The sequence below is a fragment of the Vipera berus genome (assembly GCF_964194415.1).
Source record: "Vipera berus genome assembly, chromosome: 2".
In the NCBI taxonomy this organism is placed as follows: domain Eukaryota; kingdom Metazoa; phylum Chordata; class Lepidosauria; order Squamata; family Viperidae; genus Vipera; species Vipera berus.
Genome location: NC_138203.1, coordinates 263760174 through 263781675, shown reverse-complemented (window position 1 = coordinate 263781675; position 21502 = coordinate 263760174). Strand labels below are relative to the sequence as shown.

At 45.2% G+C, this 21502-nt stretch overlaps 3 protein-coding genes across 9 annotated transcripts in view; 2 read left to right on the top strand and 1 right to left on the bottom strand.

Annotated features, from left to right (window-relative positions):
* The window catches only part of CPNE9 (copine family member 9), a 57966-nt gene extending 52721 nt beyond the window's left edge, over window positions 1–5245 (top strand). Inside the window, exons 17-20 of the mRNA XM_081316408.1 lie at window positions 601–703; window positions 1419–1476; window positions 2166–2239; window positions 4904–5245. Coding sequence (XP_081172534.1) covers window positions 601–703; window positions 1419–1476; window positions 2166–2239; window positions 4904–5056 — 388 coding nt within the window. The 3' untranslated portion in view covers window positions 5057–5245. The remainder of the gene's footprint in view (window positions 1–600; window positions 704–1418; window positions 1477–2165; window positions 2240–4903) is intronic.
* TADA3 (transcriptional adaptor 3) overlaps window positions 1–21502 on the bottom strand; it is a 701258-nt gene that overhangs the window by 552842 nt on the left and 126914 nt on the right. The window lies entirely within an intron of this gene.
* The window catches only part of BRPF1 (bromodomain and PHD finger containing 1), a 34721-nt gene continuing 29564 nt past the window's right edge, over window positions 16346–21502 (top strand). For 2 of the 7 annotated variants that reach the window (XM_081316861.1, XM_081316860.1), the window contains exon 1: window positions 16357–16596. The gene's annotated coding sequence lies outside the window, so the exon portion shown is untranslated. Of the gene's footprint in view, window positions 16597–21502 lie in introns of all 7 variants that reach the window. The other 5 variants (XM_081316856.1, XM_081316857.1, XM_081316859.1 and 2 more) reach the window with 5 other exon arrangements.

The following is a 21502-nucleotide window of genomic DNA, read 5'->3' as shown; positions in this document are numbered from 1 at the left end:
CCTCTCTCTCAGCCCAACCCACCTCACAGGGTTGTTGTTATGGGGGGAAAGAGGAGGAGGAGGAAGGTTTGTCAGATGTGTTTGCCGCCTTGATTTATTTGTAAGAATAATAACAGTTGTTGTTATTATTATTATTGTTACTTATAAATAAGTAGAATAAAAGAGTCAAGCGGGCCATTCTCAGCCAAGGCTTCTGGGAGCCAAAACAGCCCAGTGTGTCTCAGGCAACTGCCATCTGCATTGCTTGACCTATTAATGCAGCGGCCCATGCAGGATGTGTGCAGCGGTAAAGAAGGTGAAGGAAAGAGGAGAGGAGAGTAGCCCAGCAGGAAGAGCTTATGCCTTGCCTGCAGAATAAGCCAAAAGAAGAGGTGGAAGGCTTCCAAATGCAGAGAGCTAATGTCAGCTGGTGTGGACGGGTATCAAATCTGATTCTGAATAAAGCTTAAGTCGGCTTCTCGCAGTCTTAGCTTACCAACACGGCAGCCGTTGTAATTTTTTTGGACAAGGGAGATGTGGACAGGACTTTCAAGGAGGCTGTGGGAAGCGAGTTGCCAAAATCAGTGCTCTCCATCACTCTCTTCTCTCTCCGTTTCCCAGTTTGGCTGCCCAGGTCACTGATGGCTCCCAGTATTATGTTCTTCTCATCATCACCGATGGAGTGATTTCCGACATGCTGCAGACTAAAGAAGCAATTGTCAGTGTGAGTCAGCCTGGCAGTAGCTCATCGGGTAGTAAGAAAAGGAACAGCGTCAAGGTTTGGGGCATAAAAGCACATTACCAGCCCCAGTCTGTCTGAGCCACCCACGTGCAGAAAAATAATCTAAGGGACCGGGTGCCGTCATCAGTTGTGTGTTTGTGTGTCAGTGTGGGTAAATCAAGAAAGGTGCCCACAGATGACTTAAGCAGTCCTCGACGTGCAACCATTTGTTTAATGACCGTTCCAAGCACTGGCAAAAGTGACCTATGACCATTTTTCACACTTATGACTGTTGCAGCACCACCATGGTCATGTGATCAAAATGCGGACGCTTTGGCCACTGGCTCATATTTATGACGGTTGCAGCGTCCCGGGGTCGTGTGATCACCTTTTGTGACCTTCTGACAAGCAAAGCCAATGGGGAAGCCCGATTCCCTTAGCGACCGTGTTACTAGCTTAGTGACTCACTTAACAACTGGGGCAAGAAAAGTGGCCAAATGGGGCAAAACCCGGTTAACAACTCTCTCGCTTAACCACAGAAATTTTGGCTTCAGTTGTGACTGTAAGTCAAGGACTACCAGTAGAGTCTTCCCCTACCTCAGTTACCAGCCACTGTGGCACTTGGCACGTGAGAGCGGGGAGCAGAAGCTCCAAAACTTTGGAAGTCTGTAGTTTATTTCCTAAATTGCAGTTGAGACAACAACCTTCTTCTCTGCAGGCTTCTTCCTTGCCCATGTCTGTCATCATTGTGGGAGTGGGCCCTGCTGAGTTTGGGGGTAAGTGTTCTATTCATTCAGATCAGACATGTCAAACACAAGGCCCGGCGGGCCGGATCCGGCCTGTGAAGTGGTTTCATGCGGCCCGCGAAGCCATCCTGGAAACAGTGAGGGAACGGCCCCCACTGCCTTGGCCCTGGCCCAGAGACCCTCCTTCTGCCAGAGACCCTCAGATCTGTCCCACTCCTGCCCAGGCCCCCATAGGCACCCTTCATGCCAATGATGTAGAGCTGGCCACGCCCACCCAGTAGGCCATACTCACTTTAGCCATGCCCACCCAGTAGGCCACACCCACCCTGGCCACACCCACCCGGCCCCCTGAGGGCAACCGCAATGCTGATGCGGCCCTCAATGAAATGGAGTTTGACACCCCTGATTCAAAATGAATGTTGAGCGAGGAGGGAATTGAGTCAGAGGAACCCAAAGGGCGGATCGGATGCTTTGAGAAGAGTGCAGGTTGCCAAGACATCAAGGCTGGCATCCTAGTCCTTGGTTGGCTGCACCCGTAAGCACAACCTCACAGCAGAACTTTGCTGTCGATTTTGCAAAGCTAGAGCGAAACGCAGAAATAAAAACCTTAAGATTTATTCTCTAGCCAGGTGTCAGTAACAGTTCTCCTGGAAGATGGCAACCAATGTTAAGCTTTGTTTGTTTGTTTGTTTGTTTGTTTGTTTGTTTGTTATCTTCAGCTATGGAAGAGCTGGATGGGGATGAAGTACGGGTCTCCTCCAGGGGACGTTATGCTGAGAGAGACATCGTACAGGTAAATCTTCTTTGAGAATCTGGCTGATCAGAATGGGCTAAAGCAGAGGTCCCTAACCTTTTGAGCACCAGGGACTGGTTCCATGGAGAAAGGTTTTTCCGCGGACCGGAGGGTGCGTGGGATTGTGTGCTGCCTGCATCCCACAGATGGGGCTTTGTGTCAGGACCACCGCAATCCACGTCTTAGGAAAACAAAAACTCTTGGAGTCAGTTCTAGTCCAAAAGGAATTTTTACTAGGACATGCTTGGTTGTGGAAATACAAGACAGGACCTGGTATTGTTTTACAGATTGAAACTTTATAAAGAGTTCCCAGTTCAACCCCCCCCTTCCCTCAACCCCATTTGGTCAGCCCCCCCCATCATTTTACTTCCTGTCATCCCTTTCATGGGAAGTTCGAATCTTTATGGTTATTGCCTTCTTCCTTTACAGATTCAAATGGAGACACAGGCCAGATGCCTTCTTCCCTAACCCTCCCTTTTGTTCCCCCAGTTCAAAAGGTTTCCCTTGGTCTTTGAAATAACCTAAAGCAGGCTGAATCCACATCCGCTCCTCCTTCCTCGGGAGATGGCAGATTCCATGGGGGGGGGATAATGTTTTAAACATACATGTATGAATGTGATATAAATGGATTCTGACACTTTGTTTGTATAGACTGCTTGGTGGCATGCTGCGGCTCGCTACCAGTCCACAGACCGGGGGTTGGGGACCCCTGGGCTAAAGGAAGGTTTCTGAGATGAATTGCCCTCTTCCTGACTTGTTTCGCTTAACAGCATCAAACTATGCAAGGAGTGAGGTGCTAGGATTTCTAACTGATTATCACCAAGTGTTTTGCGAGAATTATCCCCTATGTCTTTCCCATGCTCAGCATGCGGCCTTTTGTTAAGAACAGAGGATGTTCGTTCTGATCTGCTTCTGTAGGAGAAAACTTTCCCCCCCCCAAAATTTGTTTAAACTGGCACGCCATTCCGGTGAAATATGGATGATTTCATAGGGTACCAAAGGCAGTGAAAGCAAAATGAAAGAGGGCAGAGATGCAACTCTTCGAATAAACCCCTCTATAAATTAAAATATATACATGATTGGATGCAACAAGGTAACTAATATGGGGGGATATGGGGGGGAGGAGATTCTATGAGGTAATAGGTATAACGACAAAGACAATGATGTCTAAAAAAAAGAGAAGAACTGAGATGACATGATAGCAGTCTTCCAATATTTGAGGGGCTGTCACAGAGAAGAGGAAGTCGACCTATTTTCCAAAGCTCCTGAAGGCAGAACAAGAAGCAACGGATGGAAACTAACCAGAGAGAGAACCAGCCTAGAAATAAGGAGAAATTTCCTGACAGTGAAAACAATCAATCAAGGGAATGGCTTTCTTTCAGAAGTTGTGGGTGTTCCATCACTGGCGGTTTTTAAGAAGAGATTGGACAGCCATTTGTCTGAAATGGTATAGGGTCTCCTACCTGAGCAGGGGGTTGGACTAGAAGACCTCCAAGGTCCCTTCCAACACTGTTATTCTATATTCTGTAACTTACCTTTAGTGAGTTACTTTTAATTGGTTTATCTCATAATGTTCTTGCTTCTGACAGACTATGTTCACTCCTCTCCTATTTCTTCCAGTGTTATCAAAATGTCTTAAACTTCTAAGTATGTTATGGCTGCACAGGCAGGGTCTACTGTTTCACAAGTCCAGGAGAAGGTGTTTTTTGGAAGGGGGGGTGTTTTGCTTATCCTAACCAAGACCATATTTTCTCTTGCACTTCCATCAGCACTTCTCTCCATGCTGACATGAAAATGTCTGCCATGATTATCATATGTGCCTGCGGCCTTATACAATACCATGTGCTGATCAAGGTACCCCTTCATGACCTAGAGGACTGGACATCAATCCTTACTTTATCATCCAGATCAGATTGCCAGCCTGAAAATACGGCACTTATTTTGATATAGTCTTGCAATATTAACTTATCCTTGCAGTGCAAAGGATAGTGTGCAAAGTTCCCTGTCCAAGAAAAAATAGCAGGATTTTTGTTGCTGTTCGTGGCTGGGATTTGGGAACTAAAGAGTTAAGTCTGGAAGATACTTATTTGAGCATCTTAACTTCTTGCAAAACTTATAAATCGACACATGAGCTATGATCGATCTCCGTGTTTGTTTTACTGACCTGAATTGCCAGTGGGCAAAAGAAAACAAAATTCAAATATTGGCAATATGATAGATGGAAGGGACTTATATATTTCTAGGGCAACTGGTGGCGTAATGGTTAAAGTGCAGTATTGCAGGCACTTTGCCCACAGTCTATAGTTTGATCGTGACAGGGCTCAAGGTTGACTCAGCCTTCCATCCTTCCGAGGCCAATAAAATGAGGACCCAGATGGATAAGGGCAATATGCAAATAATGCTTCTACGTTATAAACTGCCCAGAGAGTGCTATAAAGTGCTGTAGAGCCGTATATAAGCCTAAATGCTGTTGCTATTGCTATGTAGTGTGTGTGTAGGGGGGTGGGGGTGGTATTCAGCCCTCGTATCTTTGCTCACGTAAACCAAATTGGGAAATACGAAGTTTTCCTTCTTCTGCTGCTATTGATACCCAAGAAGGTTGTACCAGGCCTGGGGATTTAATTCGGTACCCGCTGCCATTTTGTGTCTTTCCTGCTGTTGTAGTTTGTGCCCTTCCGAGACTACGTAGACCATTCCGGCAACCACATTTTAAGCATGGCACGCCTGGCGAAAGATGTCCTAGCCGAAATCCCAGAGCAGCTGCTTTCATATATGAAAACCCGAGACATCAAGCCCCTTTCTGCTAGACCACAGTAGCTCTTCCACCGCCTGAAGCCATTCAGATAATTCTGCTCCAGCTGGGACTGGGAAGATGCTTTCCCCCACAAGGCAAGCGAGGCTCTTCCCTCTCTTTCATTCAGAACTGGCTAGATCAGGGGGACAGGAAGTTCACCATGGGGAATCGGACAGGATTGAGTGCCGTGCTTCACACACCAGATGGGACACCAGCGCAAAAGTGTGGCTCCACCCAGGATCTCAAGGCCCCGGCAAGAGCCTGGAAAGACAGGAGTTCAGAAGAAGCAGCAGCAGCATGCTGGGGAGCCTGGAGCTGCGTTTCCTTCAAGACCAGTTTGTTTAGTAAAGTGCCATGGACCCCTCTTTCTTTCTGCCTGGTTATTGACAATAAAAGTATCCTTGGTCCCAGGATCACTATGGCTATTTTATTCTACTTTATTTTACTCTCACGTGGCTATTTTATTCTATTTTACTTTGGAAAGAGTGCAGAAAAGAGCAATAGTGATGATTGAGGCTAAAAAAATATGAAGAACGGTTGCAGGGATTGGGTACGTCTAGTCTTGTGAAAAGAAGAACTAGGGGTGACATGTTAGCAATGTTCCAATGTTTTACCACAAGGCTACCGCAAGGAAGAGAGGAGTCAACCTATTCTCCAAAGCACCTGAAGGCAGGACAAGAAACAATGGATGGAAACTAATCAAGGAGAGAAGCAATCTAGAACTAAGGAGAAACTTCTTAACAGTGAGAACAATTAATCAGTAGAACAGCTTGCCTTCAAAAGTTGTGGGCCCTCCATCTCTGGAGGCTTTTAAGAAGAGACATTCATTTGGAAAGGTATAAAGTCTCCTGCTTGAACAGGGGGTTGGACTAGAAGACCTCCAAGGTCCCTTCCAACTCTGTTATTCTGTTCTCTTCTGTTCTATTTTGTCACTGTTGACTACCTGTCACTAATCTAAGCTTCCCAGACAAGGGGGGGAGGATCTGTCTGTCCCTCTGTTCAAGAGAGAGGATCTGCCTGTCCAACTCTACTTACATATTTTATTCATTGTAAATTGCCAGTCTGCTGCAGCCACATGCATTGTGAACCTGAGAAAATATGGTGGAGCAGTGGGCTAATGCCTCTTTAAGTAACACCAGCTGCCTGCAATTAGTGCAGGTTCGCATCCCACCAGGCTCAAGGTTGACTCAGCCTTCCATCCTTCCGAGGTAGGTAAAATGAGGACCCAGATTGTTGGGGGCAATAAGCTGACTTTGTAATAATGCCGCTTGGGGGGTGTATGAAAGCCCTAACAAGCAGGCATATACATAGAATGAAGGCTACTGCTAAGCTTGTAAGCCACCCTGAGTCTTCGGAGAAGGGCGGGATATAAATGGAATTAAAATAAATAAAATAAATTAAATAATGTGGATACTTCTGACAAGAAGTTACAACCTGGAATTAAAACAAGGGAAAAACTAACATAAATTTACACTAGTACCAGGCACAGAAATTGTCTTGCATTTTTCCTTACCAGTTCTAACTCAGTTTGACACGTTCCTTTTTTTTTTTTTTAGCAGAAGGTGGGGACTTTTTCCATCCCTGGGTGCATTTCCTCAGGGATAAGATCCAACGTCAACATCTTAGAAAAAAGGCTATGACCTGAAATAAGTTTGGATAGGATAGAAGGGAGAACGTGGAGGAGAAATTCTTCAGAAGGTTGGAGAGAAATGGAACAGTTGAGATTTTCCAACAGGCACAGTTAGCAGGAATTGGGTGAATGAGGTCCAAGTAATAAATTCTTAGGTTAGCAAAAGGCTCAGGAGAGGAACATCAAAGTGCTCATCAAAATCCATAAAAGGAATTATACAGACGTGACATTCTGACCACCTTGTCTCTAGGGATCACAATTCAGTCTAGTGCCCTCATTTGGCTTCTACTTCTACCCTAATATGAAGTGGCCAGCTTAGTATAAGACTGTGATCAGAGTTGTGGACAAGGAATACAGGTAGTCCCCAGCCTACGACTGAAATGAAGCCTGCCCATCAACATTATAAATTGTAACGACTGTAAAAGAGGTCACCCAAATAACCGACCTGATTTTTCAACATTATCTGCAGCAATCATTAACTGAAAACCACAGTTGTAAAGCAAGCAAGTAGTTAAGCACATTCCACACTTCTTAGGTGAACCAATGGTTCCTTATGGGCCGTTTATAATGCCAGTTTTCGGCAAAACTGTCGTAAAACATCTCATAATTGCAAATGGCCATAAATGCTGAAGCCCAACATATGGCCACGTGACCAGGAGAAAGGGGGTTCAGCCATCATAACTTCAGAACTGGTTTGTAAGCATCCCGGGAGAGGTCTATTGAAACATCAATCATAGGACTATTGTTTTTTTCTCTCTTCTCTGTCATCCCGGTTCCTCCTACTTGCTCTCTTTTTGTCTCTCCAGAAATTGCTCCAGGATCAGAGGTGGGGAACCATGGCCCTCCCAGCTCAGGAATTCTGGGAGTTGAAGTCCACAAGTCATAAAAGGACCATGGTTCCTTATTGCTGCTCCAGGCTGGACTCATTGTTCTTGAAGAGCCAAAAATGGCCTGACGTGCACTCACTTCTTAGTCGTGTGTGTGTGTGTGTGTGTGTGTGTGTGTGTGTGTGTGTGTGTTGTATGCGTATCCCTTCTTTTCCAGCTCAGGTCCAGAACGGCCATTTCAGCTGGCTAAATCCTTGGGGAAACAGTGGTGGTTTGGACATACAAGCTGCTTTTCTTTTAACCCAGGTTACGTTTTTCCCCAGTCCTTATGCCACTCCACTAGGGGTAACTATTTAGTACGTGGCCTGCGAGGTTCAACTGCTTGAAACTAGCAGGGCAGATGGGGAGAGAGGATTCCTGCTGTGGGGTGGGTGGCCTACTTTAGTTCTTTTTATGAAAGGAAAGCACAGCCCTGCAACTGAAGCAGCTGTAGGATGTTTGCCTCAGGTCATTCGCTAGAGGCGGGAAGACTAAGCTGGGCTGTTGTGTCAACCTGGACTTGATGCTATTTCGTCATTTTTGTCCAAAGAGCTCCAGTCGATCTAGAGGAAGGACCTCAGTTCCTGGGTTACATTAGAACAGATAAGCAATTGCTGCTTTGGGGGCAGTAAAAAGGGTACACAACGGATGGCCCAACAGGAGATCTGGGGATTAAGTCTCTTATTTGCCTTCTCATTTACTCTGCATCTCTTATCCCTGTTTCTCAAATTCTCCCTGGCATACTTCCCTGGCCTTCCAATCCATCTACTGTGTGATTAATAATCTGCTGTTGTAAGATTTAAGGTGAGAGTAAGTGTTCTGTACCAGCCTGCTACCGGCCCTGCAGAAAAGGCAGGGACAACCCCTTTACAAACGGCAAGAGGCTGGAATTACGCCTGCCAAATTTATAGCTACAAAAACAAACAAGACACGAACCAAGAAACAGGAGCTTTAAGAAACATGAACCATCTGAGCGGTTGCCTTCAGCAAACCAGCCCTCCCAAACATTCCCCTTATATAGAGTTCAGGGCGTGGCTTCTCTCTGCCTCCTTCCGAGAAGCCCCATTGCCTTCCTCTGTTTACTCCTAATTGACTGCCTCCTGCGTCGGGCGTCCTTGAACAGGGCCAGCTGTGGGTCATCTTCATCCACACTGTCAGGCTCACACAGCTGGGTCTCCGTGGTGACCAAGTGGGAGGGGCCTGGCTGAGGGCTATCATCAGCAAGATCTTCAACCCCCTCAGCAAGGTCTTCAACACCCCCCTCCTCCTCTGAGTCGTCCGACCCAACTGCCGAACCCACAGGATGACCCTGAATCACAACAGTAAGTTGGAGGTGGGAGATGGACTTAAAGTTGCAACAATTAATTCATACTTAGTGAAATGAGAATCAAAACCAGTACAGGTAGTCCTTGAATAACAGTCGTTCACTTAGTGATTGTTCAAAGTTACAACAGCACTGAAAAAAGTGACTTATGATTTTTTTTTTCATACTTAGGATCACTGCAGCGTCCCCATGTTCACGTGATCAAACTTTGGACACTTTGGCAACTGACTCATATTTAGGACAGTTCCAGTGTCTGGGCAGGCCACGCGATCCCCTTTTGTGACCTTCTGACAAGCAAAGTCAACGGGGTAGCCGGATCCTTTTAACAACCATGTTACTAATTTAACTACTGCAGTGATTCACTTAACAACTGTGGCAAGGAAGGCTGTAAAATGGGGCAAAATTCACTTAACAAATATCTCACTTAGCAAGAGAAATGTTACCCTCAATTATGGTCGTAAGTCGAGGACTAACTGTATGCATTTTCTATTTTTTTTCCTTTTGGCAGCCTCATATCATTGGCTCATGGTTAGCATGTGATCCACAAGTATACCAAGATCCTTTTCACAAATCCTGCTGCTCAGTATGGTGTTCCTCATGCTATTATTCAGATCTACTGCCTAGCTTGCCAATTTTTAATGTATCGACCATAGTGTCTTTTATATTTCTTTATATTTGCTCAAATTCCTGAATCATAATTAGTGGAGGAACAGATAATACCTTATATAACCATGGAGAAAGCAGAAAAAAAGTAGAAGCAGGTAATAGTTGGAGAAGGAAGTCACCACTAAAGAAAACGGATAAAAATGTTTAAGCAAAGTGTATATTGCAGTGATTGTAAGCTAATGGTGCTTAACAGAGAGTCCCAAGCTAGTTTGTAAGGAACAAGCCGGTCTTTGCAATAGCAGAGTAAAATCTGTGCCATCTGTGCTGAACGTTCATAGGGTAGTCGTATGTATTAACTGTTACCAAAATCAGGAAGCATTATGAGGTCTAATTAACTAAGCAGGGGTCTTCTTCAACTAAGAATAATTCAGCATTCATGCATTCCTTCCTGCAAGATATATTTAACCATCTATCCAAGCTTGCAGGAGCTCTCGTATCTCAGATCTCTTTTGTCAAATATGTCCAACTCTGAGATAGAGTAGCGTTTCTTAACTTTAGCAACTTGAAGATGTGTGGACTTCAATTCCCAGAATTCCCCAGCCAGCACAGCACAGCTGGCTGGGGAATTCTGGGAATTGAAGTCCACACATCTTCAAGCTGTTAAGGTTGAAAAACACTGAGATGGAGCATAAGAATTCACAAATCCACAAATTAAATATTTAGTTTACAAAAACATGGCCATACAGATAGTCGACTTAAAAACATTTGTTTAATGGCCATTCAAAGTTACAACAGCACTGGAAAAAAGAGAGATGACCGTTTTTTACACATACGACCAGTGCAGCATCCCCATGATCATGTGATTAAAATTTGGGCGCTTGGCAACTACCATGTATTTATGATGCAGTGTGTCAGGGTCACATGTCCTCTCCATTCGTAAACTTCCCAGCTGCATGCCGACAAGCAAAGTCAATGGGGGAAGCCAGATTCTCTTAACAACTGCCTGATTTACTTAATACAGTGATTCGCTTAACAACCGAAGCAAAAAAAAACCTGGGCACATCACTTAATATCTGTCTTGCTTGGCACGAGTTTTTTTGGCTCCATCGTAGTCATATGTGGAGGACTACTTGTGCTGCTTTTTGATATGGTAACCCAGTCGGACATTCTTCCCACTGAGAACCAAGACAATGTCAACATGATACAACTAGTCCTCAACCACAATTGAGCCCCAAATTTCTGTTGCTAAGCGAGACATTGGTCAAGTGAGTTTTGCCTCCTTGCCACAGTTGTTAAGTGAATCACTGCACTTGTTAAATGAGTGACATGGTTGTTTAAGAGAACTTGGCTTCCCTGCTGACTTTTCTTGTCAGGTCGCAAAAGTTGATCACGTGACCTCGGGACACTCAAACCATAAATATGAGCCCGTTGCCAAGCGTCTTCGAATGGTCACTAAACAAATTGTTGTACGTCAAGGACTTCATGTACTAACTAGAAGACTGGCTTTCCAGGTCAGAAGGCATCCAAAAAAGGGACAGTGGAAGAGAAGGGAGCAAATGTGAGTAGCACCGATATTTATGACATGGCGGGATTAAAACTAAATGATGTCTTCTTGCTGATCTATCCAGAGACAATTGGGAAGTTCAGAGCTGCGAATATATGTATACTGTGCACACTTGAAATGTCAGAACTCAAACTAAGGCAAAGTTGCTACGCGTCAAGACGGTGAGCCAGCAAACTGAAATGGACTGAAATGGGTCCTTTCACATCTGAAAAGCATTAGATCCTCTGTCTACTGAAGACAACGTTATAAATAGAATAGCAATTAAATAGAATAGCAATTGTTAAGAAACAAATGCCAAAAGTAGGGCTTGGGTGAAATCCTAAAAGTGATACCATAATCTCAATTCAGAAGCAACCTGCTCAGTACTATAAAGATCTAATCTACGTTTCAATCTCAAAGGCAGGAGAAAAACACCATTTGTCTGGCAACTTGTTACACCTTGGCAACACAACAGTTCCCCCACCCCCAAATTTTTCCCCCCTGCCTTCGTGTCACGTGTTGGTTCCTGGCAATTGCCTGGACAAGTCCCTACAGTTCTATTGGCAAGGTTTTTGGAAATGGTTTGTCCTGCCTCCTACCACGTTTTATTCCTTGCACTGCTTATGGCAGAGAGACATTTCCTTAGTAGCTGTTCCATTAAATCTCAGGTTTGTAATGACTTTTGCTTGAAATTTCTCCAAAGGTGTGGTAATTGAAAGCCATCAGCAAAAAACCAAGGTGCATTTGCCCTGTTCTTGCTTTGGGGAGCCTTCTCTAATTCTGAACTGTAGCTGCAAATGTTGATAGGGATGGCCAAAGTCACAGTGCCATCTTTTGGAAGCTTTGTTTCCAAAACATGTAAAACTGGATTTTAAACCGATTAGAGTTACTCCCCTTGTTATGGGACTACAATTGGGTAACGTAATAAATTATATTAGTGTTTCTTATTATTTTATTGTTCGGTCTGTATACCTTCCTTCCTCTGTACACCGCCCCGAGTCCCTCGGGAGAAGGGCGGTTTATAAAAACTAATAAATAAATAAATAAATAAATAAATATTTACCCCTGACAGATCTTCAATGACATACCATATTCCTGTCAAGGTAATCACTTATGGGTAAACTGATATACCATGCAACAAATGTGACAATCAGTTCAGAATAATAACTAAAAGTTACAAATGTGATGCTCCGTGTGTGGCAGACTCAACTTCATCATTACATCATTATTGTCAAGAAGTGGAGCAAATGGGAGCTCGGCCCATCATGCAACATCACTTGGGTCTTGAATGTGGGCCTCTTGTCAACCCAAATTTGTAACCGTGTGAGTCACCGTGTTCTAAACGTCATCATGAGAGACCAAAGCTATCTAACAAATAATATGGACTGTTACTATCCATTTCAGAATCATAGAAACAATTTGGAATTTTGTTCATGCCAAATTGTAACACTATCAAAACCACCTATTCCGCCAAACCCAGAATTAGTCTTGCTAAGTCTAACAAAGATAACTATGTATCTATTTGACAAGGTCTGGATCCACAGAAGACTTCATCCTCCAGGCTAAAATATGTTTGCAGTTTATTGTATTACAGCAGAGGTGTCAAACTGCCGCCCAGTGACATTGCGAGTTTGACACCCCTGTATTACAGGAATCCAGTCATTGCCTTCATGTCATATAAACCAACTGCACATTAAGTCATACAATTGTTTTACAAGTTGTTTCCTTACATCCATTCATTTAGCGACCATTTAAAGTTATAATGGTGCTGAAAAAAGTTACTTGTGATCAGTCTTAATGCTTCCGACCATCGCAGCACTCCTACATTCTCCGAGTAGGTCAAGTTATCTATCATTCATGCTGTTTTTATGTTTTAAATATCCAACATATTTTAAGCCAACATTTAATAAAAAATAACACTGGAGAACGTGAGATATCCCAGTTTTCTTTAAACGACAGGATCAATGTGTGACTTTTATTTTTCTTGGCACTTACGGTATTCCTCAATTAGAGGAATAAGTGCCAAGAAAAATAAAAGTCACACATTATTTATAATTTATAATTTAAAAAAAGGACAATAGTGTACAAAATTAAATGATATGCATTAATGACAGATTTCATAAAATAAAATATGCAAATTAAAAACCAGTTAGTTACAATTTCCAGTGTATCATTATAACACCAACCATACTGTTGGATCTACCTTTTTTGTCTTTCAACTTTTTAAAGGCTTTCATAGGACTGCTGTCAACACAACAATGCCTCAGAGTCACTTGAAAAGCTCATATGTTGGAAACTTGACAACTGCTACTCTACATACAACTATCATTGAGAAGGTACCATCTTGCTGCACAAAGAGAATAAACTAAACTAAAAGCCCACTCTATTTGCAATTTTTCTATTTGCAGTTTTTCTCAACTTTGGCAGCTTGAAGACATATGGACTTCACACAGCCATGCTGACTGGGGAATTCTGCCAACTGAAGTCCGCACATCTTCAAGTTGCCAAGGTTGAGAGGCACTGCTTTGGAGGGACTAATGCAAGGAGGTTTAATCTTGGCAGTAAACATAGGACAATATTTGAAGCACAAGCAAGATAACTTTCTGCTCTTTTCCACAATTTCCTGCAAGTCTATAAGCTGTGGCCCAGATTTCATGTGCTTACTCACTGTACCTTATGGATCGTGGGATTCGACAACTGCTTTCAAATAGCTATCTGTTGGGACATTACATTGTAGTGACAATATGGAAGACCACTGTTATTTCAGTTAGTTTAGTGACATATTTTGTTTTCACTCTAGCTTGCTAAACCAAAAAGCGGGGGGGGGGGGGGAGAGGGAATTTCCATATAGCTTCAAAGCTCCTCTCCTTCCCTCCCTCCCCCCAGAAATCTGACTTTCAATTCCCATCCCAGTTAGGTGCCATCCATCAAATTCAGGTCTTGCAGTCTCCTTACCATAGCAGAATCATGGAGCCATGGTGCCAGGTTTTGATAAAAACTGCAGGCTTGTCTAGTATTAGGTACTGTGAAAATTGGCTGCCATGGGGTACCCCCCTGCTATCATCAAGGAGCTCCTGGCAGCTTGTAAGAGATTTAGCTATTATCTTGCTTAGTATGTATGCTTTTTGTTATGCTTTTACATTTTATGCTTGAGCTAATAATAAAGCTTAAAATCCCTTTATTTACTGGAGAGTTTATCATCTCTGGATCCAAAAGAACCAACTGCCTGGACACCTGATCACTTGGCAAAACATCTCTATTAAACTAGAAACCAACACAGACTACCCGTCTGCTTCTCGCTTTTCTCCCTTATGACTTTTTGTGAAGTTCACAATATTTTGCAACCTACGATTGACAGGTATTAATTACGGTATGCTTTTAAGTCAGGCCTTAATTAAAATTGGATGTGGTGGATAAAGGTCATCTTGGTTTTCTGCCAGGTAGCATCAGGTTGTTTCGGATAGAAACATCTCTAAACTGTTTGGAGAACAGCAATGCATGTAACTCTATTTTGTTTAATGTGTCATTCTGCCAAAAAATTACTATTATATTTCACTGCACTCAACAGAGCCAACTTGGATAAATCCACAGAGTTGGCGCAATTCTGTAAACCTCCCAAGTTCTGACTCGGGAAATCTCATATTTCTTTTCTTCTTCTTTTTTCAACAGGTTTTATTAATTTTCTAATTTTACATCCAAATATTTGTGAAGCAATGTGGTGACTGGATAATCAAAAGTCCAATAACAAAAAATTTTTGTAGGTAGGACCAGGTAAATCAACAAAAATTCCCTCTCCAATTCCCTTAGTCACAATATCAAAATCAAATTAATACATTTCTGGTTGTAGCAGAATCAGTTTGAACAATTATCTATACATTTCCACGTATACTTTATTCATGTCCTGTTTTTTAAGTTTTATCTAATTTCAATACAGTGCTCCAAATTAGCCTGTAGTATCTAAAAACCTTAATTTTCGGGTAACCCACATTTCCCTTCTTTCATTAGATAGTAATGATCACATATCTCATATTTCTGTCCATGAACTAAAGGAGAATAAAATGACGGCCGGACTTTGAAACCGCGGACACGAAATGCTTTGAACAGACTCGAGCCATACATCAAAGCAGGCTTTCTTTTTGTTCATTCTCTTAAAAGTCAAATCCCACTTTTATCAGGGCGTTCAAAAATCCAGGGAAGTTAAGATTCCCATCGCACGTTTAGATTTTCTTTGTTGTTAGTTGCGAAGTCGTGTCCGACCCATTGCGACCCTATGGACAATGTTCCTCCAGGCCTTCCTGTCCTCTACCATCTTCTGGAGTCCATTTAAGCTCACGCCTACTGCGTCAGTGACTCCATCCAGCCACCTCATTCTCTGTCGTCCCCTTCTTCTCTTGCCCTCAATCTTTCCCAGCATTAGGCTCTTCTCCAGTGAGTCCTTCCTTCTCATTAGGTGGCCAGAGTATTTGAGTTTCAACTTCAAGATCTGGCCTTCTAAAGAGCAGTCAGGGTTGATCTCCTCTAGGACTGACCGGTTTGATCGCCTTGCAGTCCAAGGGACTCGCAGGAGTCTTCTCCAGCACCATAGTTCAAAGGCTTCAATTCTTTGGCGCTCAGCCTTTCTTATGGTCCAACTTTCACTGCCATACATTGCAACTGGGAAGACCATAGCCTTGACTATACGCACTTTTGTTGACAGGGTGATGTCTCTGCTTTTTAGTGTGCTGTCTAGATCAGGGGTCTTCAAACTTGGCAACTTTAAGACTTGTGGACTTCAACTCCCAGAATTCCTCAGCCAGCCAGGATTGGCTGAGGAATTCTGGGAGTTGAAGTCCACAAGTCTTAAAGTTGCCAAGTTCGAAGACCCCTGGTCTAGATTTTCTACCTGGCTCTTTTTTCTCTGTCGGAGCCCACTTTCCTCTGGGGGGGAAAACGGGCAACCGGCTTCCGATGCCGTCCGTCCCCGCCCCGGCTCCTCGAGGGAGAAGCTCCCCGGCCACGGCACCCAATTACCACCACCCTCCTCCAGGCTTCCCTCCAGCAACTTGGCTGCCGGCACCGGGCAGAGCTCCAGCCCGCGAGGCGGCGGCGGCGGCCACCCGAGCAAGCGCCCCTTCCCGGCTCTCGAGCCAGCGCGCAAAGCCTGGCGATCCGCGGCGGCAGATTCGCCTCAGAGCCTCCCGGGCGCTTTTGCTCTTGCGGGCCTTTCCTCGCCCAGGGGGCTGAGGCGGAGGAGCGCCGTGGGGGCTTTTGTCTGAAGCCAGCCCGCCAAATCGAAGCCGTGCTTGGGAAGGCCGCGCGCGCGCGTTTGTGTGTGTGTGTGTGTGGGGGGAAGGTTGAAGGAGCCGAGCGCTGGGCCCAGCCGCCTCTGTGGCGAAAGTGCGGTTACCAGGACGCCGCTTTTACCCAGCGGCCTCCCCGCGCAGGAGCCGCCGCTGCTGCCGCTTCTCCAGCCGCCGCCGCCGCCGCCTCCTCCTCCAGCGGAGCCTTCACCTCCATTGTCCGGGCCGGGTTTGGGCCCATGGACCCCGCCGCCGCTGCGGGAGTCGCCCTGCAGCCGCAGCGCTTCAGCCGGCCCGGGGCTTGAGACGCGCTCGGTGAGAGAGCCGCGGCGGAGGAGGTGGGAGGGTGGGAGAGAGACCGGGAAGGGGTGGCGGGAGGCGGCAGGAGCGACACGGCCTGGGGCCGAAGGCAGCTTCCCTTCCCGGAAAGGACAGGCAGGCAGGCAGCCACCCACCACCCCCACCCCGGAGGCTGCGTTGCCGGGGCGGGGCGCGTGGAATAAATGAGCCGCGGCTGCCCGTTAAAAGAGGTCGGGGCGGCGTCGGCAGGTGGCCGGGAGGCTGGCACGGGCTTCTCCCCCCCCCCGCCTCGCCTTCCCAGCAGCTCCGCTTGGCCGCCGCACGTGCAAAGGGTGCCAAGCGGGAAGGCGGCGGGCCGCTCGGGGCTAAGCCTGACAGCCCCCCCCCGCGCCCCGCTGCCCCATCTGGACCCTCAACCACAGGGGTCCTTCAAACTTGGCCCTTTTATGACTTGTGGACTTCAACTCCCAGAATTCCTCAGCCAGTCATGCTTTAGAACAGGGGTCTTCAGACTTGGCCCTTTTATGACTTGTGGACTTCAACTCCCAGAATTCCTCAGCCAGTCATGCTTTAGAACAGGGGTCTTCAGACTTGGCCCTTTTATGACTTGTGGACTTCAACTCCCAGAATTCCTCAGCCAGTCGTGCTTTAGAACAGGGGTCTTCAGACTTGGCCCTTTTATGACTTGTGGACTTCAACTCCCAGAATTCCTCAGCCAGTCATGCTTTAGAACAGGGGTCTTCAGACTTGGCCCTTTTATGACTTGTGGACTTCAACTCCCAGAATTCCTCAGCCAGTCGTGCTTTAGAACAGGGGTCTTCAGACTTGGCCCTTTTATGACTTGTGGACTTCAACTCCCAGAATTCCTCAGCCAGTCATGCTTTAGAACAGGGGTCTTCAGACTTGGCCCTTTTATGACTTGTGGACTTCAACTCCCAGAATTCCTCAGCCAGTCATGCTTTAGAACAGGGGTCTTCAAACTTGGCCCTTTTATGACTTGTGGACTTCAACTCCCAGAATTCCTCAGCCAGTCATGCTTTAGAACAGGGGTCTTCAGACTTGGCCCTTTTATGACTTGTGGACTTCAACTCCCAGAATTCCTCAGCCAGTCATGCTTTAGAACAGGGGTCTTCAGACTTGACCCTTTTATGACTTGTGGACTTCAACTCCCAGAATTCCTCAGCCAGGCACCGCTTTAGAACAGGGGTCTTCAGACTTGGCCCTTTTATGACTTGTGGACTTCAACTCCCAGAATTCCTCAGCCAGGCACCGCTTTAGAACAGGGGTCTTCAGACTTGGCCCTTTTATGACTTGTGGACTTCAACTCCCAGAATTCCTCAGCCAGTCATGCTTTAGAACAGGGGTCTTCAGACTTGGCCCTTTTATGACTTGTGGACTTCAACTCCCAGAATTCCTCAGCCAGTCATGCTTTAGAACAGGGGTCTTCAATGGCCCTTTTATGACTTGTGGACTTCAACTCCCAGAATTCCTCAGCCAGTCACGCTTTAGAACAGGGGTCTTCAAACTTGGCCCTTTTATGACTTGTGGACTTCAACTCCTGAGGAATTCTGGGAGTTGAAGTCCACAAGTCATAAAAGGGCCAAGTTTGAAGATCTCTGCGTCAACCATATGGGGCGAGTGAGGTTGGCAGGAGCCAGAGAGAGGCAGCCTGCGGAGGGGGGAAACCCTCTGCGCCCCCTCCTTGCCCATATGCAGGGAGGAGGCGGCAGGGTGGGGTGGGTGGGTAGAGGCAGGTGAGAAGGGGGTAGCTTGGGGGTCGGGTGGGCGGGGAGCCGCTTCCCTGTTTGGGAAGCCAGGGGAGTGGGATGCCGGCCGCCTCCGCTCAGGCCAGCCTGCCTGCCTGTTAAGATGAACTTCGATCCTTTTCACCCATTCTGGGGAAGTCACACGGGAGCCCAGCACGTGTGAAGAAGGCCTCCGGTTGGGGTTGGGGGAAAGCTGCTGTAGAGCCTCAGCTTTTTTTTTTTTTTTTTTTTTTAGCGGAGGGGAAACAGGGTGCAGCAAACATGCTTAAAGAAAGGGTGGTCTGGTGCAATCTGGTGCAAGCAACACCAGCTGCCTGCAATTAGTGCAGGTTCGCATCCCACCAGGCTCAAGGTTGACTCAGCCTTCCATCCTTCCGAGGTAGGTAAAATGAGGACCCGGATTGTTGGGGGCAATTAAGCTGACTTTGTAATAATGCCGCTTGGGGTGTGTGTGTGTGTGAAAGCCCTAATAAGCAGGCATATACATAGAATGAAGGCTACTACTGCTAAGCTTGTAAGCCGCCCTGAGTCTTCGGAGAAGGGCGGGATATAAATGGAATTAAAATAAAAATAAAAATAAAAAATCTCTTGTTCCTGTCTTCCTTCTCTCTCTCTCTCTCTCTCTCTCTCTCTCTCTCTCTCTCTCTCTCTCTCTCTCTCTCTCTCTCTCTCTCTCTCTCTCTCTCTCTCTCTCTCTCTCTCTCTCTCTCTTCCCCCCCCCCTCCCCAAACACCCCTGCATGAGTTCTCTTGAAATGGAGGGGGGGGGGAAGGTAAAAAGTATGGGCCTGAATTTGGACAGCTAACTTTTCTGTTAGTTGTCATTCCCTCTTAAAGCTTCAGGGACGGGATGGGAAGGCAGTGGAAGGTTGGCTCCAGCCTCAACTCGGTTGTCAAAAGAGGTGCTCCAGGCATTAGGAAGGCTGTGTGTGAACTGACATAGGCAGTGGATGGTTGCCATTCTTTGCACTCTCTTTAATTTTTTCTCTCCTATTTGTCCCAACTGCCAGGAGTGTTGCCTGACATCCTCTGCCTTAGCTGTCATTTTTCCTGTGGTAGCGAGATTACAGAGAAAGACTGCACTGTCAGAAGTAGTACCGACTGTTGCATTCTTCCACTTCCCTATTTTTCCCCTTCATCCTCTCTTTTTTACTTTGTGCATAGCTGTGGTTAACCAGGCAATGGGTGAGCCTCTTCCACCTTAGTGAGTGTGGCATTGTTAAAGGCAGGAGGGAAAACATGGGATTAGCAAGACGTGTCAGTAACCGGGAATCCTTAGCACGCTGCCAGATTGTCTTCAGTCAATTCCCTTCCTTGCATGTTGGGGAAAATGACAAGGATGGGAATCAGCATGATGAGACTGGAGTGATTTCTCCTCAGAGTAATGGGGTTGCATGGCAATGGTAGTAAGTTAGCTTCGGAGAAGCACTAGGTACTACCCCTGCTGAATTTAAATGCCCATTTGGTTTAGGTTGCTCCAGGCTGGAGTATTGGTGTATATAAGTGAATTATGAAGTGATTCATTCATTCATCCTCCCATCATCCTTCCATGCATCCTACTTAATTCGTGTTCCCTGCATAGCCAAATGCCGACCAAAGAAAGCAGTGTGAGAAAGCAAGGTAGGCTTGGGCTGGGCAGAGAACCTCTTTCCTTTCCTCCTCATTTGTGAACATGATAATAGGCTCTCCTGATCTCCCAGAGGCTTGGAATTAAAAACAAACAAACAGAGAACATAATTAGTAATAGAAAAGGGTTAGCTTCAGCAGTCCCAATAAAGCCAGTAAGGCTCCAGCAGAAAAACAAATAGAAGAATTTACTTTTGAAAAGCAAGGCAAACGAAATGTTTCCTTTAAAACATGGCAGCACTGGGTAAATCTTTCTTGGAATCATTTTCTCATAATATGGTTTAATTCAGTACAAATAACATGAGGCCAGCATTTGCATAACCCTAACTACTTTCTTCCTTATGCAACTGAGAATGTGATTAATTTCAAACTTGTATCCTTTTCATACCTTTGATTGATGGTTTAAAATAAAATCTCCTTTGAGTAGAGTTGTAACTTCTGGTGACCTCATAAATATGTCCACGTGGGACGGGCTTTTCTTTTTTTCTTTTTTTGGCAACAACACAGAACTGATTTACCATTGCCTTCTTAAATGTTTCTTGACTTCCAACCCCAATCTACAGCTCTAGGATTTTCTGTGGTCTCCCATATAAATACTGGCCAGGTCCAGACCTGCTTAGCATTTTGCAATCAGCCAGGTTTAGCAGAGTGCTGCCACTGATACTAAATGTTTAGTGCAGATTTCTACACACCGGTGTTTTCAAGATGTGCTGAATTTTACAGCTTGTAGAATTTATTTCCAATATAAACAGTAATTTACTGACAGCAACATTCCAGGCTTAGAAGTTAGCATTGCTATCTGAAGCAGAAAGAAGAACACACGAATTAGTCAATGTTTGCAACAATAGCTCCAAGCATCACAAGTGCATTGATAAGTGTGATAGCCCCTCAAAACAAGTACGAGCTGCTCAGAGTCACTTGTAAGTGAGTTGGGTGTCTATATAAATTTCCTTAATAAATTAACTGAGGGCAAGATACAACAACTCTCAACTGAGAAATCTGGCAGGCTGTAGCAGGATATTTCTGTTTGGAATTCTTTTGCATGTCTTAATTCACAGTTGTGTATTGACCACAATTATTAACATATCTTCATTGCTGTGTAAATTGACATGATGAGGCCAGTATTCATACAATAGAGTCTGCAAGTATTCAGATAAGGTAAGAAGATATAAGGAAAGCTTTGTTGGGATTGTAGATCTTTTTAAAAGAAGAAGCAGATTGGCAGGTAGATCTTCTGGTGCCTGCATAACTAGGACAATGAATTTTGTTGGCGAACATACTACAGGTGATAAGGACTGGTTGTAATTACAGATGTCTCCTACAGAGCTGCTATCGATCTGCGTAACTTAGCAATAAATCAGAAGAAATAGGATGGAAAACAATACCTGTTTTTAAAAAACATGCAAAGTTGTACCAGTCGTATTGCAGCATGGCTGTAACATTAGTTTTGATCCAGTTGTTTTGCCCAGTTGATCCTCTGGCTCATCATTTGCCTTTCTGGTTTCAAGTTTGCTTAATCAGTTGGGGCTT